Here is a 22,500-nt window from a genome sequence, read left to right as displayed (position 1 = left end):
CACACACACACACACACACACACACACACACACACACACACACACACACACACACACACAGCACTTGTCCTGAGTGAATATTGTGTAAAAAATTGTAAATTACTCAATTTTACATTTGTGTGTTATGTATTTTATCGTTGTACACACAATCTGCTTCCTCTTTACTCCAGTAAGTCATTAGTTCTCCACATCTGAGCGCAGTGTGTGTTCAACACGCTTGCGGTGTCAGAGAGAGGGAAGTTGGGTGTGTTTCTGCGTCGTCTTTCACACCTGTGTGTTTCTGTTCTCGCTCGGCTGAAGACAAACCGTCACAGTCTCCTCGCTTCACACACTCTCTGTTTCCTCCTGCTTTACTATTACAGTTTCGATTGTTTTACACACATTTCCTGAAAGCATGCCTCATACTCTTAGAACTCTACGCACACAAAATGGGCAAAACCCCTCAATTCTCCTGCACAGTGGAACTTTACATTCAAAACAATGTTATTTCTTCTCAAAATGGTATTTTGTTTTCAGATGACACACACAAACCATCACACATGAACAGACATTTATAAGAACCAGCTGAACACTGATGTGCTCAGAGTAAAACATGTGAAGCAGGAGTTGTGCTTGTAGTTTAGCAGAATTAGTTTAGGGGAGTTGGTGCTTGAGTATTTGTGTGTAAACAATTGAGAAAAACTGTAAATCCTCAACACGTTTTAATCATACGGCCCACTCATCAAAAACTCATATTGCTCATATCCGAAGAAATCAAATATTATCTATTAAGGTTTCAGAGTTCACTGTATTGTGAAAATGTGCTGTAACTAGAAGTACACAAATAACTATGGAATCTGGTTTCCGCCACAGAATAAAACATTTTAAAAGATAATTGCCAATTTTCATCTCACAATTGTGAGTTTATATTATGCAGTTCTAACTTTATATTTCCTAATTGCGTGTTATAAAGTCAGAATTGCGAGTTATAAAGTGTGATTCTACACAGTAAAAAACGTTGGGTTATTTGTGTAACCCAACCGTTGGGTTAAAAATAATAACCGTTATTAAAAATAAATATTTAACTCAACTGTTGGGTTATTTTAACCCAACTGGAGTTTAACCCAATGCATTGGGTTAAAATAACCCACAGTTGGGAAGGTGCTATACCAATCCACAGTTGGGTTATTCGTTGGGTTATTTTTAACCCAACATTTTTAAGTGAGTAAGGGAAAAAAAGTCAGAATTGTGAGATAAAAAGTCGCAATTACCATTCTAATTTTTTATTCTGTGGCGGAAACAAGCTGGCATAAATAACAATGAAAAATAAAATAATATTGGACCCTGTTTTGGAAGCTTGTTTTCTGAGGTATTGCTATTTTTACTTTATCCTACAAGTTTATAACTCGCAATACTTATTTTCATCCTCAGAACTGTGAGATAGATCGCTTATAAACTCGGTATTGCTAGAAATAGTCAGAACTGTGAGATTAAAATGCTTTTTTATTCCGTGGCAGAAACACGCTTGCACACCCTTCTGACGCTCATTCGCAGATGTGTGTGTTCTCCTCAGCTGTTTTCGCTGGTGATCCTCGGCTGTGTCGTGAACGAGGGCTACATCAACAGGCCCGATGAGGTGGAGCAGTTCTGCATCTTCAACCGGAACCAGAAGGCCTGTTCGCTGGCGGTGAGCCTGGGCTCGCTGGGCCTCGCGAGCGGTGTGCTGTTCCTGGCTGTGGACGCGGGTCTGCCTCAGATCAGCGTCAAACACCGCAGGAGAGCCGTGCTGGCAGACCTGTGCACGTCAGGTACGAGAGAGCCTCACTGTAGCGCTTTTAAATCAGCATCAGCATGTCAAAGGTTTTAACTTTTGCATTTAAAGAGATCTCGTAGATCTTCCTCTGATAAGGTATTAAAGGGTTAGTTCACCAAAAATGAAACTTCTGTCAGTAATCATGCACTCACCCTCATGTTGTTCAACCCCGTAAGACTTTCGTTCATCTTCGGAACACTAATTAAGATATTTCTGATTAAATCTGAGAGCTGTCTCACTCCTCCATAGGCTTCTCTGTTATTGAAACTTGCCGGCCCAGAAAGTTAGTAAAGACAATGTTTAAAATAGTCCGAGTGACTACAGCGGCTCAACCTTAAGTTTATCAAGTGACGAGAATACTTTTTGTGCACACAAAACACAAAAATAACGACTTTATTCAACTCTTCATGTTCTTCTGTGTGGGCCACGTAGTGTAACTCCAAAGCTGTGGAACTGTGGATCATCCTTGAAGACGTACCTTTTCTCTAAAAAAACAAACTAAAAAAACATCAGTTAAATTTACGGTAAAAAACAGCAGCTGTGGTTGCCAGAAATTTTTCTTAAAAATACGGTAGCAACATCTTAGGTTTTATTTAAAATTACAGTAAAAAAAGTTTTCATTAACTGATATAATGTTAATTTGCCGAATCTATTGAAGTACTAATATCTGTTTTTTACCATTGTAATACACTGACAACCACCAATCACAGTGGAGATGAGAGTCACATGATCAATCAAAGCTCATCACAAGCAGATTTTCCAGGAGAGAGTTAATAAGCTGGACAGTGTCATTCACACAAACACTAATGGTAACACGCATGAAATTTAAAAAATGCAATAAACATTAATTTAACAGCATTAAATGTAACATAAAACCCTCAGAAAAAACTATGAAGAAACAGTTATTTCAACAAAAATACATCAAATGTGAAGTGTCACGCAGGGAATTGTGGGAATGTCAATTTACGGGTTTAAATTTAATGGTATTTTACTGTAAAATTTCATTAAATGTACGGTTAGATCTATCACAGTTATTCACTGTAAATGGTAGCCTACAGAAACTTTCTGTTAACCGATTAACAGTTTATAACAGTAGCATTTTTTACAAATTTTATTTTTCATCTTTTACTGTTGAAATCACAATAATTTTTTATAGTTCAGGCCATGTTTTATTGGTTAATTTTACTGGCTATGTTGCAGTTCATTTGCTTAACAGATTTAGATCAGTTTTATTCATTTCTTTTAACATTGTATTTGCACGAATGTTTGCTATTCTCTTTTTATTGTCCTCTGTGAAGCGTATTGTTTTAAGGTGCTATATGTATAAAAATGCCCTTGACCTTCCAGTTTCTGTGTGGACGTCTCTCTGTTCCAGCGTTCTGGTCCTTCATGTGGTTCGTGGGCTTCTGTTTCTTGGCTAATCAGTGGCAGGAGTCGAAGCCGGAGGACAATCCTCTGCTCGCGGGAGGAGACGCGGCTCGAGCGGCCATCGCTTTCTCCTTCTTCTCCATCTTCTCCTGGGTCTGTACCTGCTTACATTAAACACGAGCATAAAGCCGCGCTTCCACCGCAGGATCTAGGCACTAGTGATGGCCATTTCAAAACACTGCTTCATGAAGCTTCCAAACCTTTACGAATCTTTTCTTCCGAATCAGTGGCTCGAAGCGTGTATCAAACAGGCAAGTGATTTCAGTAAACGAGGCTTCATTACGTCACAACTAGCCACGTTTCCACTGTCGGGCCAGTGCGAGCCAGGGCTTTAAAGGGGTGGTATAATATCCGTTTCACAAGATGTAAAATAAGTCTCTGATGTCCCCAGAGTGTGTGTGTGTGTGAAGTTTCAGCTCTAAATACCCCACAGATATTTTTATATAGCATGTTAAAATTGTCACTTTTTGAGTCCGTCCCTTTAAATGCAAATGAGCTGCTGCTCCCGGCGCAGGGGGTGGAGCTTCAACAGCTTGTGTCCTTTTACCTCACACACACATGCACTGAAATTATCTAAAACTTTTAGCCTTTAATGTTCAAACCGGAGTCGGACAATGATGGAGAGACTCGAGAAGAAGAGACAACATGTAGAAGCAACAGGACATTTCTGAATGGTTAGTTGATGGATTTATGAAGCTGATGTGGAGTTATCTTCTAGTCATTGATTAGCATATTCTGTCTTGATAATCTATAAATCATGTTCAAGGGGGCGGGGTTTATGTAAATTCTAGGGTTGGTGATGTCACTAACCCAGGAGGAATGTGGTGTAGTCTCTACCAGCCGTTTGTTGTAGTCCTTAAAAAGAGATTTCTTTAAAAGCAAATATCTCCCTTTGCTCTGAACTTTGAGCGTCGTAACTTTGCAGATGTTGTTTATGCTCAAACAGCAACATTACACACTAACTACAGTTAGAAAAGTCAAATCATAATCAACCACCCCGTTTTAAGCGGGCCGTGCCGGGCTCATAGCCTCGGGTCTGTAGCGCCGGGCCCAAAACACACTGTCGGCCTGAAGCTCTGCAGCGCTTCACTAACACACGCCTCTCTGGAACAGCGTCTCACACACACACATCATTTCACCAACAAATGGCAGGTTTATCAGAAAACTAATCAGAAAGAAATCACTGGAAACAGTGAGACAGTGAAACATGATAAAAGTGACCGTTCGCTGGCATTTTTGGTGTTTACTTGAATATTTAAAACCCAAGCATCGATGTTTTACCACAGGTTTACAATAAAAAGAGATTTATAATGAATTAATCTGTGTCAAAATTGCACTTAATTGATTTGAAAATATAACTAGTCTACTGGGAGAGATGCTAAAGCTCATCAGGTCATATTTTTGGTGGCATATTTGTAGAAATGATCATTCTTTCTAAATGTAACGTAAATATGTCCTGTAACTAACTTACCAAATAAGCAGAAACAGACGCGACTGAATAAGGAAGTCTGTCCTGTTTCTTTTTTTAAATAGACCTAACGGTAAACCACTTTATTTCTGTGTGACTAATGTGCAATTTTGACACAGATTAATTCATTATGATCAATGAATCACTTTTTATTGTAAACCTGTGGTAAAACATCGATGCTTGGGCTTTAAATATTCAAGTAAACACCAAAAATGCCAGCGAACGGTCACTTTTATCATGTTCGTTTTGCGATCTTGCTGTTTCCAGTGATTTCTCTCTGATTAGTTTTATGATAAACCTGCCATTTGTTGGTGAAATGATGTGACGCTGTTCCAGAGAGGCGTGTGTTAGTGAAGCGCTGCAGAGCTTCAGGCCGACAGCCGCCCGCCCCTTTAAAGCCACGGCTAGTGTGTTTACACCGCAGGAATCGGGTCTAAATGAAGTTTCGGGTAAATATTTCCCCCTCAGAAAGTCTCTGCCTTTGAGGTAGTACTTTTTCTAAGTTCAGGAACTTTCAGGGGCGGGACTTGTGCACTGAACATGCTGATTGGTCGAGTTCACGCCGCATTTTGATTGGTTGACGCCACGCAGCATTTTATTTCAAATCTGTTGCGGCGCGTGCGGGAACAGGCGTCTGCTATTCAAATCAACAATCAAGTTTAAAAAATACGACCGATGGACCAACGACGAGGTTCAGGCTTTATTACGCTTAAATTCAGAGGATAAATCCAGCGGGAACTGTAAATTAGCGCGCAGTCCTACGTCACCGGACTAATTTGCCTAATCTTCACGTGCTTTAGGCCGCGGTGGAAACGCAGACAGCAACAGGTCTGGGGGAATAAAGTTCCTGGGACAAATTGTTCCGGGTAATTTCGGTGGAAACGCGGCTAAGCACTCGTTCCCGGAGCTGTGGGTTATTCAGGCGTGTGCACGTGTGTTTCAGGGAGGCCTTACGCTGCTCTCGTTGGAGAGACTGAAGCGTGTGTGTTTCGAAGAGGAGTACGAGGAGCTCTTCACACACACCCATACACACGTTCGAGTCGAGCCTCCGCTGTCCTGCTGAAGAATACATCAGAAGCTCTTTATAGAGTCTTTACTCAGGATTAACAGTTACACGCTGGTGTTCAGTGCAGATCGTACGGTTGCTAATGTGCAACGAAACAACAGCACCATCGCTGAAAATATTAATTCCATATTTCCAAGTCAAACAAGATAATCATTAAGATGATTTGGAGATACTTGTGCTGATGTTCATGTGTCTGTCTGTCGTTACTGTAAAAGCTTGTTCACACCGAGAACGTTAACTATATAAGCATCTGCACCAACATATAATGTCGTTCTGATTATCATAATCACTGTAGTTTTGTCGTCTGTCGCTTTAAATGCTCTCTGATTGGCTTAATTAGAATCCATCCTGCTTTGATGAGCGCGAGCATTTAAAGCGACAGACGACAAAACTGCAGCGATTATAATAATCAGAACGACATTATAATATAATGTCGTTCTGATTATTATAATCGCTGCAGTTTTATGCATATTATGTTTTTATCATCAGCTGGAAAAAGTGATTCCATTAATATTGTTTCTCTGTGCCACACCATAGCAACCACCCAGAACACCCTAGCAACCGTCTAGCAACCACCCAGAACACCCTAGCAACCGCCTAGCAACCACCCAAAATACCTTAGCAATCGCCTAGCAACACCCTAGCAACCACCCAAAATACCCTAGCAACCGCTTAGCAACACCCTAGCAACCACCCAGAACACCCTAGCAACCACCTAGCAACCACCCAGAATACCTTTGCAACTGTCTAGCAACACCACAGCAACCACCCAGAATACCCTAGCAACCGCCAAGCAACAGCATAGCAACCACCCAGAACAACCTAGCAACCACCTAGCAACACCTTAGCAACCACCCAGAATACCCTAGCAACCGCTTAGCAACACCATAGCAACCACCAAAACACCCTAGCAACCGCCTAGCAACAGCATAGCAACCACCCAGAACACCCTAACAACCACCTAGCAACACCATAGCAACCACCAAAACACCCTAGCAACTGCCTAGCAACACCCTAGAAACCACCCAGAACACCCTAGCAACCGCCTAGCAACACCCTAGCAACCACCCAGAATACCCTAGCAACCGCCTAGCAACACCATAGCAACCACCAAAACACCCTAGCAGCCGCCTAGCAACACCCTAGCAACCACCCAGAAAACCCTAGCAACCGCCTAGCAACACCCTAGCAACCACCCAGAACACCCTAGCAACCACCCAGGACACTTTAGAAACCCACTAGAAACACCCTAACAACTTTTTAACTTTAAACTACTTCAAACTTTAAACTACTTTAAACTTCAACTAATTTAAACTTCAAACTAATTTAAACTTTAAACTAATTTAAACTTCAAATGATTTTAAACTTTAAACTAATTTAAACTTTAAACTACTTTAAACTTTTTCAAACTTTATGGTCCAAACTTTCTCAAGCCATCTTAAATTTGGTCTTGACGAACTTTTTAATCTAGTGTCATTATTGCTGTGGTGTGAATGTTGCTTCAGTTTCACTCATAGCCGAAATATGCTGTGACTGACTCCACAACCTGGCCATAAACAATCAGTGCACAGTTCTGAGAAAATATTTAACATCATACATATTTATATTCTGTATCTTTTTTAATAAAATCATAAAATTCTATGCAAGGCATCGGGGCGTTTCGATCTCACGAAAAGACACGACACTCGTTTAGGTGACTCTCATCGCGCCTCTGTATGTTGCTTTGCATAAAATTAAATGATATACAGCACAATTACAAATTTATAGATAAAATAAAATGTACTCAAACCTGTATTTTACCGAAGACATGCACCATTTTGACGGAGTCTACCCAACTACCCAACACTGGGTTGTTACGTCTACCCAAACACTGAAAAAATAAAGCAAAAAAATGACCTAAAAGATTCAACCCAGGATTTGGGTAGAAAAAATAACCCAAGATTTTTTAGAGTGTATCTTTATAGTTATAGTCCTTGGTGTGAACGGGCCTGAACTTAAAGGGATATTTCACCGCTGGAAAGATGAATGTGTATTTAAAATGGGTCATTTATGTAGTAGAAATGTGAAATTATTTTAGAAGTTGGTGCCTTCTAGACTGAGAAAAGTCAGAAAATGTATTATTGGCTCATTTGGATGAAAGACAACAACTCCCAGAATGCACTTGCTTCGATGCCCTACGAGGCCAAGCCACGCCTACCGGTTACAGAGGGCAGTATCGGGAGAAATGATACGACTAGGCTGCGTTCCAGTCCAAAATTGTCGCGCCCTTTACTCGCTAACTTCCCTCCGTCTCATTCACTCGGATGTACGTCATTGCTTACGCTGCACGAGCGCCCTCTACTGGCGGACACTGCGGTGGGCTGAACTGGAACGTCCTCAGCCCTTGATCACTTGTGATTAGACGAGATATGTGGTGACGTCACAGTCGTACTGCATTGTGGGACATATAGGTGCCTGAAGTGTACATATGAAGTAGACTCGCTCCCTCGGTCAAAATCGAGGGAACGAGGATCTGTCCATATAAACTTCCCTCGTCCACTTCACGAAGTGGAACTCACTTCAAAATGGCGCAGGGATTCCCCCGAGGGGAAGTGCGTGTCTAAAAGTGGACTGGAACGCAGCCCTAGGCTACTAGTGACTCGAAACTGAAAAGACGCTGTTTTATCGTGAGATTGCACCCCCTATGGGCGGGTTGAAGAAATGCATAACGAGCTCCTCCTACTGGCTGGAGTCTCCGCCTCTGGACAAAAAAGCCTCCGATGACGCAAAACTAAGATTTAGCGTCATCTGAGGTTTTCTTCAAACACACAGTGCAGAAATCTCTGGTCTCAGGGGGACATGCGGGAGGGAAGCACGTCACTCGACAATACTACCGGGTTTCTACCGATACAAAACTTAATGCTAATCGGTGAAGTATCCCTTTAAGCTTCTGTTTTCTGACTAATCAAACTGAATGTTATCTTTCTTGTTTTTCCTCATATCATATTTTCCTCATCCTTCCCCAAATTGTCTTTTTGTTTTTGTTTTTTACGTTGAATGTAACCCAAATCCATCATGCACATGTTAAAACACCCGTCCTGCAGCCGGGTCAGGGGTATAAACTGGGAGCGGGTTCTGCTGTTCTCGCAGGATTACACCGACCCGTCTCTGGACGAGCCCTACAGTTCCGGCGAGAGTCCGGCGGGAACCGGAGGCGGGTCCGGCGGGTCAGAGGGGAGCCAGCGGCAGGAGAACTGACCCGAGGAGCCGCTGAAGATTACACTAATGCATTGATGACAGTAGAAATCATGCATGGTTTACATTATAAATGAGGTCATTAGTGTAAATTAATCAGGTGAGCGTTAATTACTCACACTGACCTTGAGCGAACAGATGGAAGCCCAGTCCCGCCACATGAGAAATCAAGTTGAAATTGTGACATATAAGTCATATTTGAGATGACAAGTCAAAATTATGACAGTTGAAATTGAAAAGGGGTTAATTATTAAGTCGAAATTATGATAAAAATGTTAAATTAAGACATCAAAGTCAAAATGATGACAGTTAAAATTGACAAAAAATCAAAATTATGAAATGAAATCTTGAAATTGAGTCATTTATCAGATGAAAAGGTGAAATTATGACAAAATTTTTAAATGTTGACAGTTGAATTTATGAATGAAAAGTCAGTCAAATTACGTCAGTTGAAATTGCAGTAAATTAAGACATACTAAGTCACAATTATGACATTAGAAGTGTCACTCTCACACCACATGGACTCGTTAGGCCCTGTCCCAAATGGCGCACTTCATGAGGACTTTCGGTCTCGTGGACTTAAATTGCGCGTGCTCGCCGAGTCCTCGAGTCCGTCCCATTCAGCATGTTACCGCTCTGGAGTGTGCTCAGCAGCGCCCCCTGTGTGCCCTTGAAGCGGTCTTCCGCAGAGATGCAGGCTCCACACACTTTAACTACCCAGGAAACCTTGCGAAAGCCCAATCAGACGACGGATGGGAGGAGATTTCGCTCACGGATAATTGATGACATGCTGAGAAGAAAATATTACGGTTTTTATGACCTAGATGTACATTTTACCAGTTGTTACCTACAGTTTATACAAACATTATGGTCATCGACCAGTGGCTGATGTCTCAAACATAATAATAGTGCGTTGGATAATACGATCGCATTATGATTCATTAAATAAATAGAACCGAATGTCAGGGCTTTACTGAGTCATGTGTAAACAGTATGAATATTGAAACCTGTAAATTCATCATCAACACCTGTATATGTTCAGTTCTGTTGAGTTCAGTGTCGTCAGTGTTCAGTGTGTGTTGCTCTCTGTTTGCCTTGTTGTTGGATCTCTTGTGAATAAACCTTCGTGTTGGATATTATCCGTCTTCCTCATCTGTCTGCCAGCAACCGCCTGTGACAATTTCGACTTTTTCATCTCACAATTGTGGTTAAGTCATAATTATGACTTTTTATGTCATAATTCTAATTTACCAAAGCATGCTTATTATGTGGTGTGAATGGGCCTGCATATTTTTCTCCTGGAGGTATAGTTACACCCCAGGTCAGCATTAATGTGAGTTATAGATTAATATTGGTCAGACTCTAGAACCAATCCTGTCCCAGACGCTTCTGTGTTCATCTGTCAGTGTTTTCAGGGTCAGGGTCGTCAGCATCTGCAGGAGTCAGCAGTGTGCGCTCATGCAGCTGATCTTTAAAGTCCACATGAAATGCCTTTCACAATTCATTTTACTTCCATAATGTGTAATGAATAATCCATAATGAGGCTGAGAAACACGAGGGGTCGATGACGTCAGCGAGAAAGGAAAGTTGTTTCAGTGGTGGAGCAAGTAATTGCATTTTCATTAAATCATGAGGAAAAATATTATTATACTTTTTTTTTAATCTAGAATGTCACTTATTAATCATTTATAATAAGAAAAGGAGTATGTATCAAGGAAGTAAATCGAGTCCGTTTTGACTGTTGTTTTCATTATATTTTAAGATATTCTCCAGTGTCTGTGTGTGTACAACCTCAAGCAGTGACAATAAAGGCTTCGACAAATGTCTAAAAACGTCCGTGTTGTGATGCTGAACGCCGGTCAGGCGATGTTTGGAGAATAAACACAATCCTATCTTTGTGAAGAGTGTTTTTGAATGGATGTCCAAGCATTTTTAACATGACGTCACATGCGTTTGTGAACGGTTTCATCCCGCAGTCAATTAATAAAAAAACAGCGGTAAAAGTAGCCCGTTTCGACGGGAAAACTGTGAACACTGTTTATGCTAATACATGCTGTATGTAAATCTACTATTTAATATATACATCTAAATAAATGTGCATGGATAATAAAAAGATGTATGTTTATGGCATTAAAATGGGCTGTGAAATCAAACTGAATCATTTGCCACATGAGAAAAATTGTAAGTCATAATTATTGCTGCTATGAATTATGTGATAAAAAGGGTCATAATTATTACATAAAAAGTCAAAATTATGACACTAATGCTGAGTTCCAAAACATACTATTACTATTTTTCCCAAATCTTTCTAGAAGGCTGTGCAGTTCTGAATTCAGCACGTCATATTTATGAGAAAATATATAACATATATTATATTCGATATTATAACATACTAAGTCATAATTATGAGATGAAATGTTGAAATTACGACTTTAAAAGTCATAATTATGAAATAAAGTTTAAATTATGTCAAGAAACGTCACAATCATGACTTAGAAAGTCTTAATTGTTACTTTATCTCCATGTTTCGACTTTTTAATTGAATAATTATACCTTTGTGTGTCATATTTATGACTTTTTGTCATACTTTTGACTTTTTATATCATAACTATGACTTAAAAAGTAAAAAATGATGACTTAGTATATGATAATGTACATTTTTTACGTGATGATTTCGACTTTTTATCTCACAAATGACTATGTCATGATTTAGACTTTTTATGTCATAATTATTGATTTACCAAGCATGATTTATGTTTGTTATGTGGCGGAAATTATGTTCCATAGTTTTCTACTGGAATTATAGAGCGTTGTTTTGTGATAGAAAAAGAAAATAAAGGAACCGGACTGATCTCTAAATCATGGAGCTGGTGTAAACCTGAGTCGCGCATGCGCACAGATGAGCTGTAGATCTGATGCGCACTCACTTCCGGCCAACATGGCGGCGCAGCGCAGGAGTCTGATGCAAAGCGTAAGAAAGTCCTTTTCTCTAATCATCAACACTCATTATTACTCTTTTACTGTCGGATAGTCTATAAATTTAACACACACGCGTATTAAAAGTGCCATAAGTTAATTAATCTGGAGTTTTAGTGCTTATTCAGTGTGTTGAGCTTCGACAGTCTACAGTTACTACAGTACATGTCTGTCTTTACTGCATTAATTCCGCTGTTTACTCTTTTCAGTGGACTGAAGTGTTACTTTATCATGTAATATTACACACTCTAGCACAATAACTGACAGTCGCTGGACCTACATCAGTGTTTACAAAAGAAAATAAAAGCTAGTCAAGACATTTTTATATAAAATCATGCCTGAAAGTCTAAAAGGGTTTTTTAAATGATCGAAGGTTATGTAACGTTAGTCTGTTGTTTTTCTGCACAAATATCTAATCATTCTTTGAACAAGATACTTTTACTTCAGATAATAAATCTTGTTTTCTGAAAGTGAAGTGAGTTTGTGCTTAAAATATGAACAAATATGTGGTGTCAGAAAAATCATCTTGTTTTCCCTTTGAATTAAGTGTATTTCTCGGAGTCCATTAGTAGAGCTTGTGATAGTTAAAGGCACACTGTGTAATTCATGTTAGCAACATGTTAATTCATGCTAGTAGAAACCTGTTTAAACATGATGCTACCAAAACATGGTAATTGATGCTAGCAATGTCTTTCTGTCTCTTTCCACATGACTAAATTTAAAGCTTATAAAACTTTCAAACTTTCATTTCAACGATCTTGACTCGTCTAGTTTTATTCATAAACCCGCACATTTTCAGAAAACAAGACTTTTAAGTAGATTTATCTTGATTTAAGAATGTTTAGATATTATATTTGAATATATAGGCCTAGATATTATTATAAGGTGTCATTGTGACAGCATAATTACACACATAGATGCTGAGCTGAGTAATATTAATTAACAACATGAACTTAATGTATAGCTAGATTCTTGTAATCATGCATAATTTACTATTAATACTATAGTAAGAATAACAAGGACCCTGTGAAATGAAGGAGAAAACGCTACGGATGCAACGACATGAAGATGTTATATTCTTTATATTTATATTTTTATATCTTATAATTCTTTATTTTGAAAGCTGATAACTGATATATTAGCCGATAAATCTAAATCCAGATTTTTATGTAATTTTTGAGAGCCTGATTACAAAAACAAAAGTCTCACCATTAAAATCAATGTCCCAAACACACAATTATAATGTTCTCATTATAGTTTTATGTAGCCGATATGTCAGACCAGCGCTGCACATGTTGCATCTTAACCGTATTTCCCTTTTTTGAAGTGATTTCAATCAAATTTTCAAGCAATTCAAAACCATCGTGTTGAATCTGAAGCGTCTCAGCTGAGGGAAACAATACATTATTCATCGGCTTTAATATACCAGCCAAATTTTCTTATCAGGCCGATAACAATAACATTAAAAATGAATTCAAAATGAATAAATATCGGATGAATCAGATGTGTGTGTTCTGTGATGGATCAGATGTGTGTGTTCTGTGATGGTCAGATGTGTGTGTTCTGTGATGGATCAGATGTGTGTGTTCTGTGATGGTCAGATGTGTGTGTTCTGTGATGGATCAGATGTGTGTGTTCTGTGATGGTCAGATGTGTGTGTTCTGTGATGGTCAGATGTGTGTGTTCTGTGTGATTGCAGCATCAGAGCTGGACCGATGATCTTCCTCTCTGTCAGCTGTGTGGCGTCGGATCGGCCCCGAACTGCACATACGGGCCCGACGGGAAGGGGACCCAGAGCCACCCGAACGAAGACGGACACTTGCGCTTCAGGTGAACCTCTGGTGCTCTGCCAAACATAAAACATTTGGGTTTTCGGAATCGTACGACACTTGGTAAAGGTTTTGGCACTTACTGTGTGAGCACACACATACACACACACGCACACACACACACACACATACACACACACACACACACACACACACAAAAAAATCACAGACATGATTCGAACAGGTTAAATGGTCCTGTTAAAAATAGTCCCTCTTGTATTGTTTAGCGCATTGTAAATGAATGTGAGACGAGTTACTGCAGCCGAACACACTCTCACTGAAAGATCATTTCCTGAGATATCAAGCCCATATTTGGAACACAGCTTGTTTAGATTTATGGCTTTGATTTTCTCACAGTTTTAGAGTAAAACATGTTTTTGAAAATATATACTTCATATAAAAATTTAAAATAGTATTTTTGCACATTTCTCATAACAATACATATGTAAAATTCTTTAACTTTTTCACTTCAGCAATAATCTGCCAAGTGTCGTCTTTAAAAAGAGATCAAACTTCAGTCTGTCGCTCTAAAGCAGGGGTCACCAAACTTTTTTCTCTGGGGGCCACATTATCGTTCCTGACTGTGATGGGGGGCCGGGTCAGCTATTTAACATAGAATTGTATGACCCAGACCAAAATGACCACCAGCAGGCCTCATTGTGTAGTAGAGATTACTAGCCTGCATGGCACAGCCATCCCCACTACTATATCCACACTACTATATCAACACTTGATTCCTGGCACATATTTGTTTATCTTTAGTGGTTTGCAAAAGTTGTAATTGAGACTTGAGTCTTCACACTTTGTTTTATTTAAAGTTATTCTTCACAAATAATCGTTGGTCCACTGTTCTTTGAAAACTCTGCACTCTCTTTTAGGGGTGGAACGGTACACAGAAGTCACGGTTTGGTTCATACCTCGGTTCAGACATCACGGTTGGGTACAATGAAGGGAAAAGCAAAACAAAAATGCAGAAGGCTTGTGCATGTCTCAGGCTGGACCACCAAAAGAAAAATAAATGTCTTAAGCCTTGTATTTTTTTTTAAATAAGTTTTATTAATAAAGTAAAGGCATAGAACCAGTTTATTTGTAGTGCATGACAATAGTTTTATATAATTAGTTCATTAATTCAATTAATAAAAATACCTTGATATGTTTGGTAATTGTACCTGAATTAATTGAAAATTAATGTGCTACATTTCAGATTAATATATTTGTTTTCCTTAAAAATGTAATTAACAGTAGCCTAACTTAATCATTTTGCAGTTTGAATGATGTCCTGCATAAACTAAATGACGGAGTATGTTTTTATGTTTCCACTGTTCGATCGCGGCCGCGCCACACACACACACACACACACACACACACACACACACACACACACACACACACACACACACACACACACACACACACACACACACACAAATATAAGTAAACACTTTACGACTTTTCGATCGCGCCCACACCTCTCTCTCAACATATTCCAGCATTGCAATCTTTACACCGCAGCCTGCTTCAGAGCTTCAGAGCTAAAGCGGAGCTACAGATTAGGTGTCCCTAAGAATCCGCATATCTAACAGTAGTTCCGCATTACATTAATTAAATTGCACGCAAGTTTTATTTATTTTTATACCTTGTATTCTCCGTGTAGATGTATGCACCAAACTGTGACGCCCGTACCATGACATACCGTCCATGACGACTTTTGGGGATTGCCTCATAGGGCCGGTTCAAGTAGTGGGGGGCAGAGGGGCTGGGGGGCCAGTCAAAGGGGGGTGGCCGGCCTGAGTCGGCCCGCGGGCCTTAGTTTGGTGACCCCTGCTCTAAAGCTTTCAAGATTTACGACAGTTTAAGTTGGAAATGTAATTTTTTATGCTCAAAAAGTGAATAAATGGATTAAAAATACAGCATAAATATAATTTAGTACCATAAAATCCCCTTAAAAGACAAAATATTAAATAAAAAACATTGTCAAACTAAAATGTAGTACATTCATGAAATAAAAAATGAAATTCTGACCGTCACACAAGGAGCACCAGAGGGGCGGAGTCAGTGATGTCACGTCCTGTTTCCTCCTCAGCACGGAGTTCTGCTTCCTGTACGGGGTGTTTAACGGGTACGACGGCAGTCGCGTGTCCAGTTTCGTGTCTCAGTGTCTGACGGCCGAGCTCCTGCTGGGTCAGCTGAGCGCCGGTCTCACCGACTCAGACCTGCGCAGGATCCTCTCACAGGTACCAGACCCGGCCACAGTTCTAGAGTCGACATGAAACACAAGTCTTCTCTCCTCTATTGTGTCGTATATATCGAGTGAAACGCTTCTGAACAAATGTGGGCGGGGCTTGATTGTGTTATGGGGAATTGATTTGATGGTTGTGGTTTGCTATTGGCTGATCTCATGTGAGTGACAGGTTATAGCTCCGCCCAGGGTTTGTATTAAAATGCTTGAATTTGACTTTGAAATGTAAGTCCTGGAAAACCCTTGAAACCGCTTGAATTACTGAATGACATATATGAGAAATTAGTGTTCATTTTATCGATAAAACAATCTTTCCACACATAATGAAGCTGCAGCCCGTCTGATATAGATATAGAGGCATTTCGCATGGCTATGAATGTGATATTGCTCATAAATATCAGAGTATATGATACAGCTTTTATTCTTCAGATCAATCATATATTTATGGGAGAAAAAAATCAGTTTGAATAAGGAAAGCGATATCTTTGCCATAGAATCCTTTCAGTGGTTAAAGTTTCCACAGTCGTTGCATCCGCTGCACTTTATATGTACAATTTTTTTTTTAGTTTATTTTTATATATCCATTTACCTTTTTTAGAATTTGAAAGATAATAAAGATATTGTTTGATAAGTGCGATCTCTGATTGAAGTCCTTGAAAGTCACTGAGCTCTCCGTCATGTGATGATCAGCGTGTCTTACACTCACAGGCATTCGATGTTGTGGAGAAGAGCTACTTTGAGACGATTGATGACGCGCTCGCGGAGAAGGCTAATCTACAAACACAGCTTCCTGAGGTGAACACACACACACACACACACACACACATGAGAAACTCACATCATATGATCATCCCCAATACCGGTGTATGTCGCTCTAACAGCGTTGGGAACGCGGCGTGACACAGTGTGAGAGAGTCTTCCTAGTTGTCTAGTAATTTGAATGTTGTATTCGAAAGGAGATGCAAAGAAATTACACATGGCTGGGTGTTAGATTATTTACAGTCACTTATTTGCTTTAAAAAGTCTTTTAAAATGTCAATGACATCATACACATCGTACGACCAGAGATACTGCTTTACGGCAATCCTTCAGTCACTCTGGTGCTTTCAGCTCTGCACTTTCTTTTCTACAACACCGCTGACACAGGTAAACACACGACACAGCTGACACAGGTAAACACACAACACAGCTGACACAGGTAAACACACGACACAGCTGACACAGGTAAACACACAACACCGCTGACACAGGTAAACACACGACACAGCTGACACAGGTAAACACACAACACAGCTGACACAGGGAAACACAACACAGCTGACACAGGTAAACACACAACACAGCTGACACAGGCAAACACACAACACAGCTGACACAGGTAAACACACAACACAGCTGACACAGGTAAACACACAACACAGCTGACACAGGTAAACACACAACACAGCTGACACAGGTAAACACACAACACAGCCGACACAGGCAAACACAACACAGCTGACACAGGTAAACACACAACACAGCTGACACAGGTAAACACACAACACAGCCGACACAGGCAAACACACAACACAGCTGACACAGGTAAACACACAACACAGCTGACACAGGTAAACACACAACACAGCCGACACAGGCAAACACACAACACAGCTGACACAGGCAAACACACAACACAGCTGACACAGGGAAACACACAACACAGCCGACACAGGCAAACACACAACACAGCTGACACAGGCAAACACACAACACAGCTGACACAGGCAAACACACAACACAGCTGACACAGGTAACTACACAACACAGCTGACACAGGGAAACACACAACACAGCTGACACAGGTAAACACACAACACAGCTGACAGGCAAACACACAACACAGCCGACACAGGGAAACACACAACACAGCCGACACAGGGAAACACACAACACAGCCGACACAGGGAAACACACAACACAGCCGACACAGGCAAACACACAACACAGCCGACACAGGGAAACACACAACACAGCCGACACAGGCAAACACACAACACAGCCGACACAGGCAAACACACAACACAGCCGACACAGGTAAACACACAACACAGCCGACACAGGCAAACACACAACACAGCCGACACAGGGAAACACACAACACAGCCGACACAGGGAAACACACAACACAGCTGACACAGGCAAACACACGACACAGCCGACACACGACACAGGCAAACACACGACACAGCCGACACACGACACAGCCGACACAGGCAAACACACGACACAGGCAAACACACGACACAGCCGAGACAGGCAAACACACGACACAACTGACACAGATAAACACAACACAGCTGACACAGATAAACACACAACACAGCTGACACAGGCAAACACACGACACAGATAAACACACAACACAGCCGACACAGGCAAACACACGACACAGCCGACACAGGCAAACACACGACACAGCTGACACAGGCAAACACACGACACAGCTGACACAGATAAACACAACACAGCTGACACAGGCAAACACACGACACAGCTGGCACAGGCAAACACAACACAGCTGACACAGGCAAACACACGACACAGCTGACACAGGCAAACACACGACACAGCTGACACAGGCAAACACACGACACAGCTGACACAGGTAAACACACGACACAGCTGACACAGGTAAACACACGACACAGCTGACACAGGTAAACACACGACACAGCTGACACAGATAAACACAACACAGCTGACACAGGCAAACACACGACACAGCTGACACAGGTAAACACACGACACAGCTGACACAGGTAAACACGACACAGCTGACACAGGCAAACACACGACACAGCTGACACAGGCAAACACACAACACAGCTGACACAGGCAAACACACAACACAGCTGACACAGGGAAACACACGACACAGCTGACACAGGCAAACACGACACAGCTGACACAGGCAAACACACGACACAGCTGACACAGGTAAACACACGACACAGCTGACACAGGTAAACACGACACAGCTGACACAGGCAAACACACGACACAGCTGACACAGGGAAACACACGACACAGCTGACACAGGTAAACACACGACACAGCTGACACAGATAAACACAACACAGCTGACACAGGCAAACACACGACACAGCTGACACAGGTAAACACACGACACAGCTGACACAGGTAAACACACGACACAGCTGACACAGGTAAACACGACACAGCTGACACAGGCAAACACACGACACAGCTGACACAGGGAAACACACGACACAGCTGACACAGGTAAACACACGACACAGCTGACACAGGTAAACACGACACAGCTGACACAGGCAAACACACGACACAGCTGACACAGGGAAACACACGACACAGCTGACACAGGCAAACACACGACACAGCTGACACAGGTAAACACGACACAGCTGACACAGGCAAACACACGACACAGCTGACACAGGGAAACACACGACACAGCTGACACAGGCAAACACACGACACAGCTGACACAGGCAAACACACGACACAGCTGACACAGGCAAACACACAACACAGCTGACACAGGGAAACACACGACACAGCTGACACAGGCAAACACGACACAGCTGACACAGGCAAACACACGACACAGCTGACACAGGTAAACACACGACACAGCTGACACAGGTAAACACGACACAGCTGACACAGGCAAACACACGACACAGCTGACACAGGGAAACACACGACACAGCTGACACAGGTAAACACACGACACAGCTGACACAGATAAACACAACACAGCTGACACAGGCAAACACACGACACAGCTGACACAGGTAAACACACGACACAGCTGACACAGGTAAACACGACACAGCTGACACAGGCAAACACACGACACAGCTGACACAGGCAAACACACGACACAGCTGACACAGGTAAACACGACACAGCTGACACAGGCAAACACACGACACAGCTGACACAGGCAAACACACGACACAGCTGACACAGGCAAACACACGACACAGCTGACACAGGGAAACACACGACACAGCTGACACAGGCAAACACACGACACAGCTGACACAGGTAAACACACGACACAGCTGACACAGGTAAACACGACACAGCTGACACAGGCAAACACACGACACAGCTGACACAGGGAAACACACGACACAGCTGACACAGGCAAACACACGACACAGCTGACACAGGCAAACACACGACACAGCTGACACAGGGAAACACACGACACAGCTGACACAGGCAAACACGACACAGCTGACACAGGCAAACACACGACACAGCTGACACAGGGAAACACACAACACAGCTGACACAGGGAAACACACGACACAGCTGACACAGGGAAACACACGACACAGCTGACACAGGCAAACACGACACAGCTGACACAGGCAAACACACGACACAGCTGACACAGGTAAACACACGACACAGCTGACACAGGTAAACACACGACACAGCTGACACAGGTAAACACGACACAGCTGACACAGGCAAACACACGACACAGCTGACACAGGTAAACACACGACACAGCTGACACAGGCAAACACACAACACAGCTGACACAGGCAAACACACGACACAGCTGACACAGGCAAACACACGACACAGCTGACACAGGCAAACACACGACACAGCTGACACAGATAAACACAACACAGCTGACACAGGGAAACACACAACACAGCTGACACAGGCAAACACAACACAGCTGACACAGGGAAACACACGACACAGCTGACACAGGGAAACACACGACACAGCCGACACAGGGAAACACACAACACAGCCGACACAGGCAAACACACGACACAGCCGACACAAGCAAACACACGACACAGCCGACACAAGCAAACACACGACACAGCTGACACAAGCAAACACACGACACAGCTGACACAGGTAAACACACGACACAGCTGACACAGATAAACACAACACAGCTGACACAGGGAAACACACAACACAGCTGACACAGGCAAACACAACACAGCTGACACAGGGAAACACACGACACAGCTGACACAGGGAAACACACGACACAGCTGACACAGGCAAACACACGACACAGCTGACACAGGGAAACACACAACACAGCTGACACAGGCAAACACACGACACAGCCGACACAAGCAAACACACGACACAGCTGACACAAGCAAACACACGACACAGCTGACACAGGTAAACACACGACACAGCTGACACAGATAAACACAACACAGCTGACACAGGGAAACACACAACACAGCTGACACAGGCAAACACAACACAGCTGACACAGGGAAACACACGACACAGCTGACACAGGGAAACACACGACACAGCTGACACAGGCAAACACACGACACAGCTGACACAGGGAAACACACAACACAGCTGACACAGGCAAACACACGACACAGCTGACACAAGCAAACACACGGCACAGCTGACACAAGCAAACACACGACACAGCTGACACAGGCAAACACACGACACAGCTGACACAGGCAAACACACGACACAGCTGACACAGGGAAACACGACACCGCTGACACAGGGAAACACACAACACAGCTGACACAGGGAAACACACAACACCGCTGACACAGGCAAACACACAACACAGCTGACACAGGCAAACACACGACACAGCTGACACAGGGAAACACACAACACAGCTGACACAGGGAAACACACAACACCGCTGACACAGGCAAACACACAACACAGCTGGCACAGGTAAACACACAACACAGCTGACACAGGCAAACACACAACACACCTGACACAGGGAAACACAACACCGCTGACACAGGCAAACACACAACACAGCTGGCACAGGTAAACACACAACACAGCTGACACAGGCAAACACACAACACAGCTGACACAGGCAAACACACAACACAGCTGACACAGGCAAACACACAACACAGCTGACACAGGCAAACACACAACACAGCTGACACAGGCAAACACACAACACAGCTGACACAGGCAAACACACAACACAGCTGACACAGGCAAACACACAACACAGCTGACACAGGGAAACACACAACACAGCTGACACAGGGAAACACACAACACAGCTATCACAGGCAAACACACAACACAGCTGACAGAGGCAAACACACAGCACAGCTGACACAGGCAAACACACAACACAGCTGACAGGTAAACACACAACACAGCTGACACAGGTAAACACACAACACAGCTGACACTGGCAAACACAACACAGCTGATACAGGTAAACACACAACACAGCTGACACAGGCAAACACAACACAGCTGACACAGGTAAACACACAACACAGCTGACACAGGTAAACACACAACACAGCTGACACAGGCAAACACAACACAGCTGACACAGGTAAACACACAACACAGCTGACACAGGCAAACACAACACAGCTGACACAGGTAAACACAACACAGCTGACACAGGGAAACACA

The 22,500-nt window shown here is 42.4% G+C and overlaps 2 protein-coding genes across 4 annotated transcripts in view; both read left to right on the top strand.

Moving 5' to 3' along the window:
* syngr1b (synaptogyrin 1b) overlaps positions 1-11,127 on the top strand; it is a 12,516-nt gene extending 1,389 nt beyond the window's left edge. The window contains exons 2-4 of one of the 3 annotated variants that reach the window (XM_081381475.1): positions 1,553-1,787; positions 3,168-3,313; positions 8,838-11,127. In XM_081381475.1, coding sequence (XP_081237601.1) covers positions 1,553-1,787; positions 3,168-3,313; positions 8,838-9,065 — 609 coding nt within the window. In that variant the 3' untranslated portion in view covers positions 9,066-11,127. Of the gene's footprint in view, positions 1-1,552; positions 1,788-3,167; positions 3,314-5,631; positions 7,620-8,837 lie in introns of those variants that run through there. The other 2 variants (XM_081381477.1, XM_081381476.1) reach the window with 2 other exon arrangements.
* Positions 11,128-11,879: 752 nt separating this feature from the next.
* tab1 (TGF-beta activated kinase 1/MAP3K7 binding protein 1) overlaps positions 11,880-22,500 on the top strand; it is a 22,114-nt gene continuing 11,493 nt past the window's right edge. The window contains exons 1-4 of the mRNA XM_081380549.1: positions 11,880-11,959; positions 13,664-13,794; positions 15,877-16,027; positions 16,741-16,827. Of these exons, the coding sequence (XP_081236675.1) occupies positions 11,888-11,959; positions 13,664-13,794; positions 15,877-16,027; positions 16,741-16,827 (441 nt within the window). The 5' untranslated portion in view covers positions 11,880-11,887. The remainder of the gene's footprint in view (positions 11,960-13,663; positions 13,795-15,876; positions 16,028-16,740; positions 16,828-22,500) is intronic.

This window comes from Scardinius erythrophthalmus (assembly GCF_964197995.2).
Source record: "Scardinius erythrophthalmus genome assembly, chromosome: 12".
Taxonomy (NCBI): domain Eukaryota; kingdom Metazoa; phylum Chordata; class Actinopteri; order Cypriniformes; family Leuciscidae; genus Scardinius; species Scardinius erythrophthalmus.
Note: the sequence above shows the minus strand (reverse complement) of the source record. Positions and strands in the feature narration are given on the sequence as shown.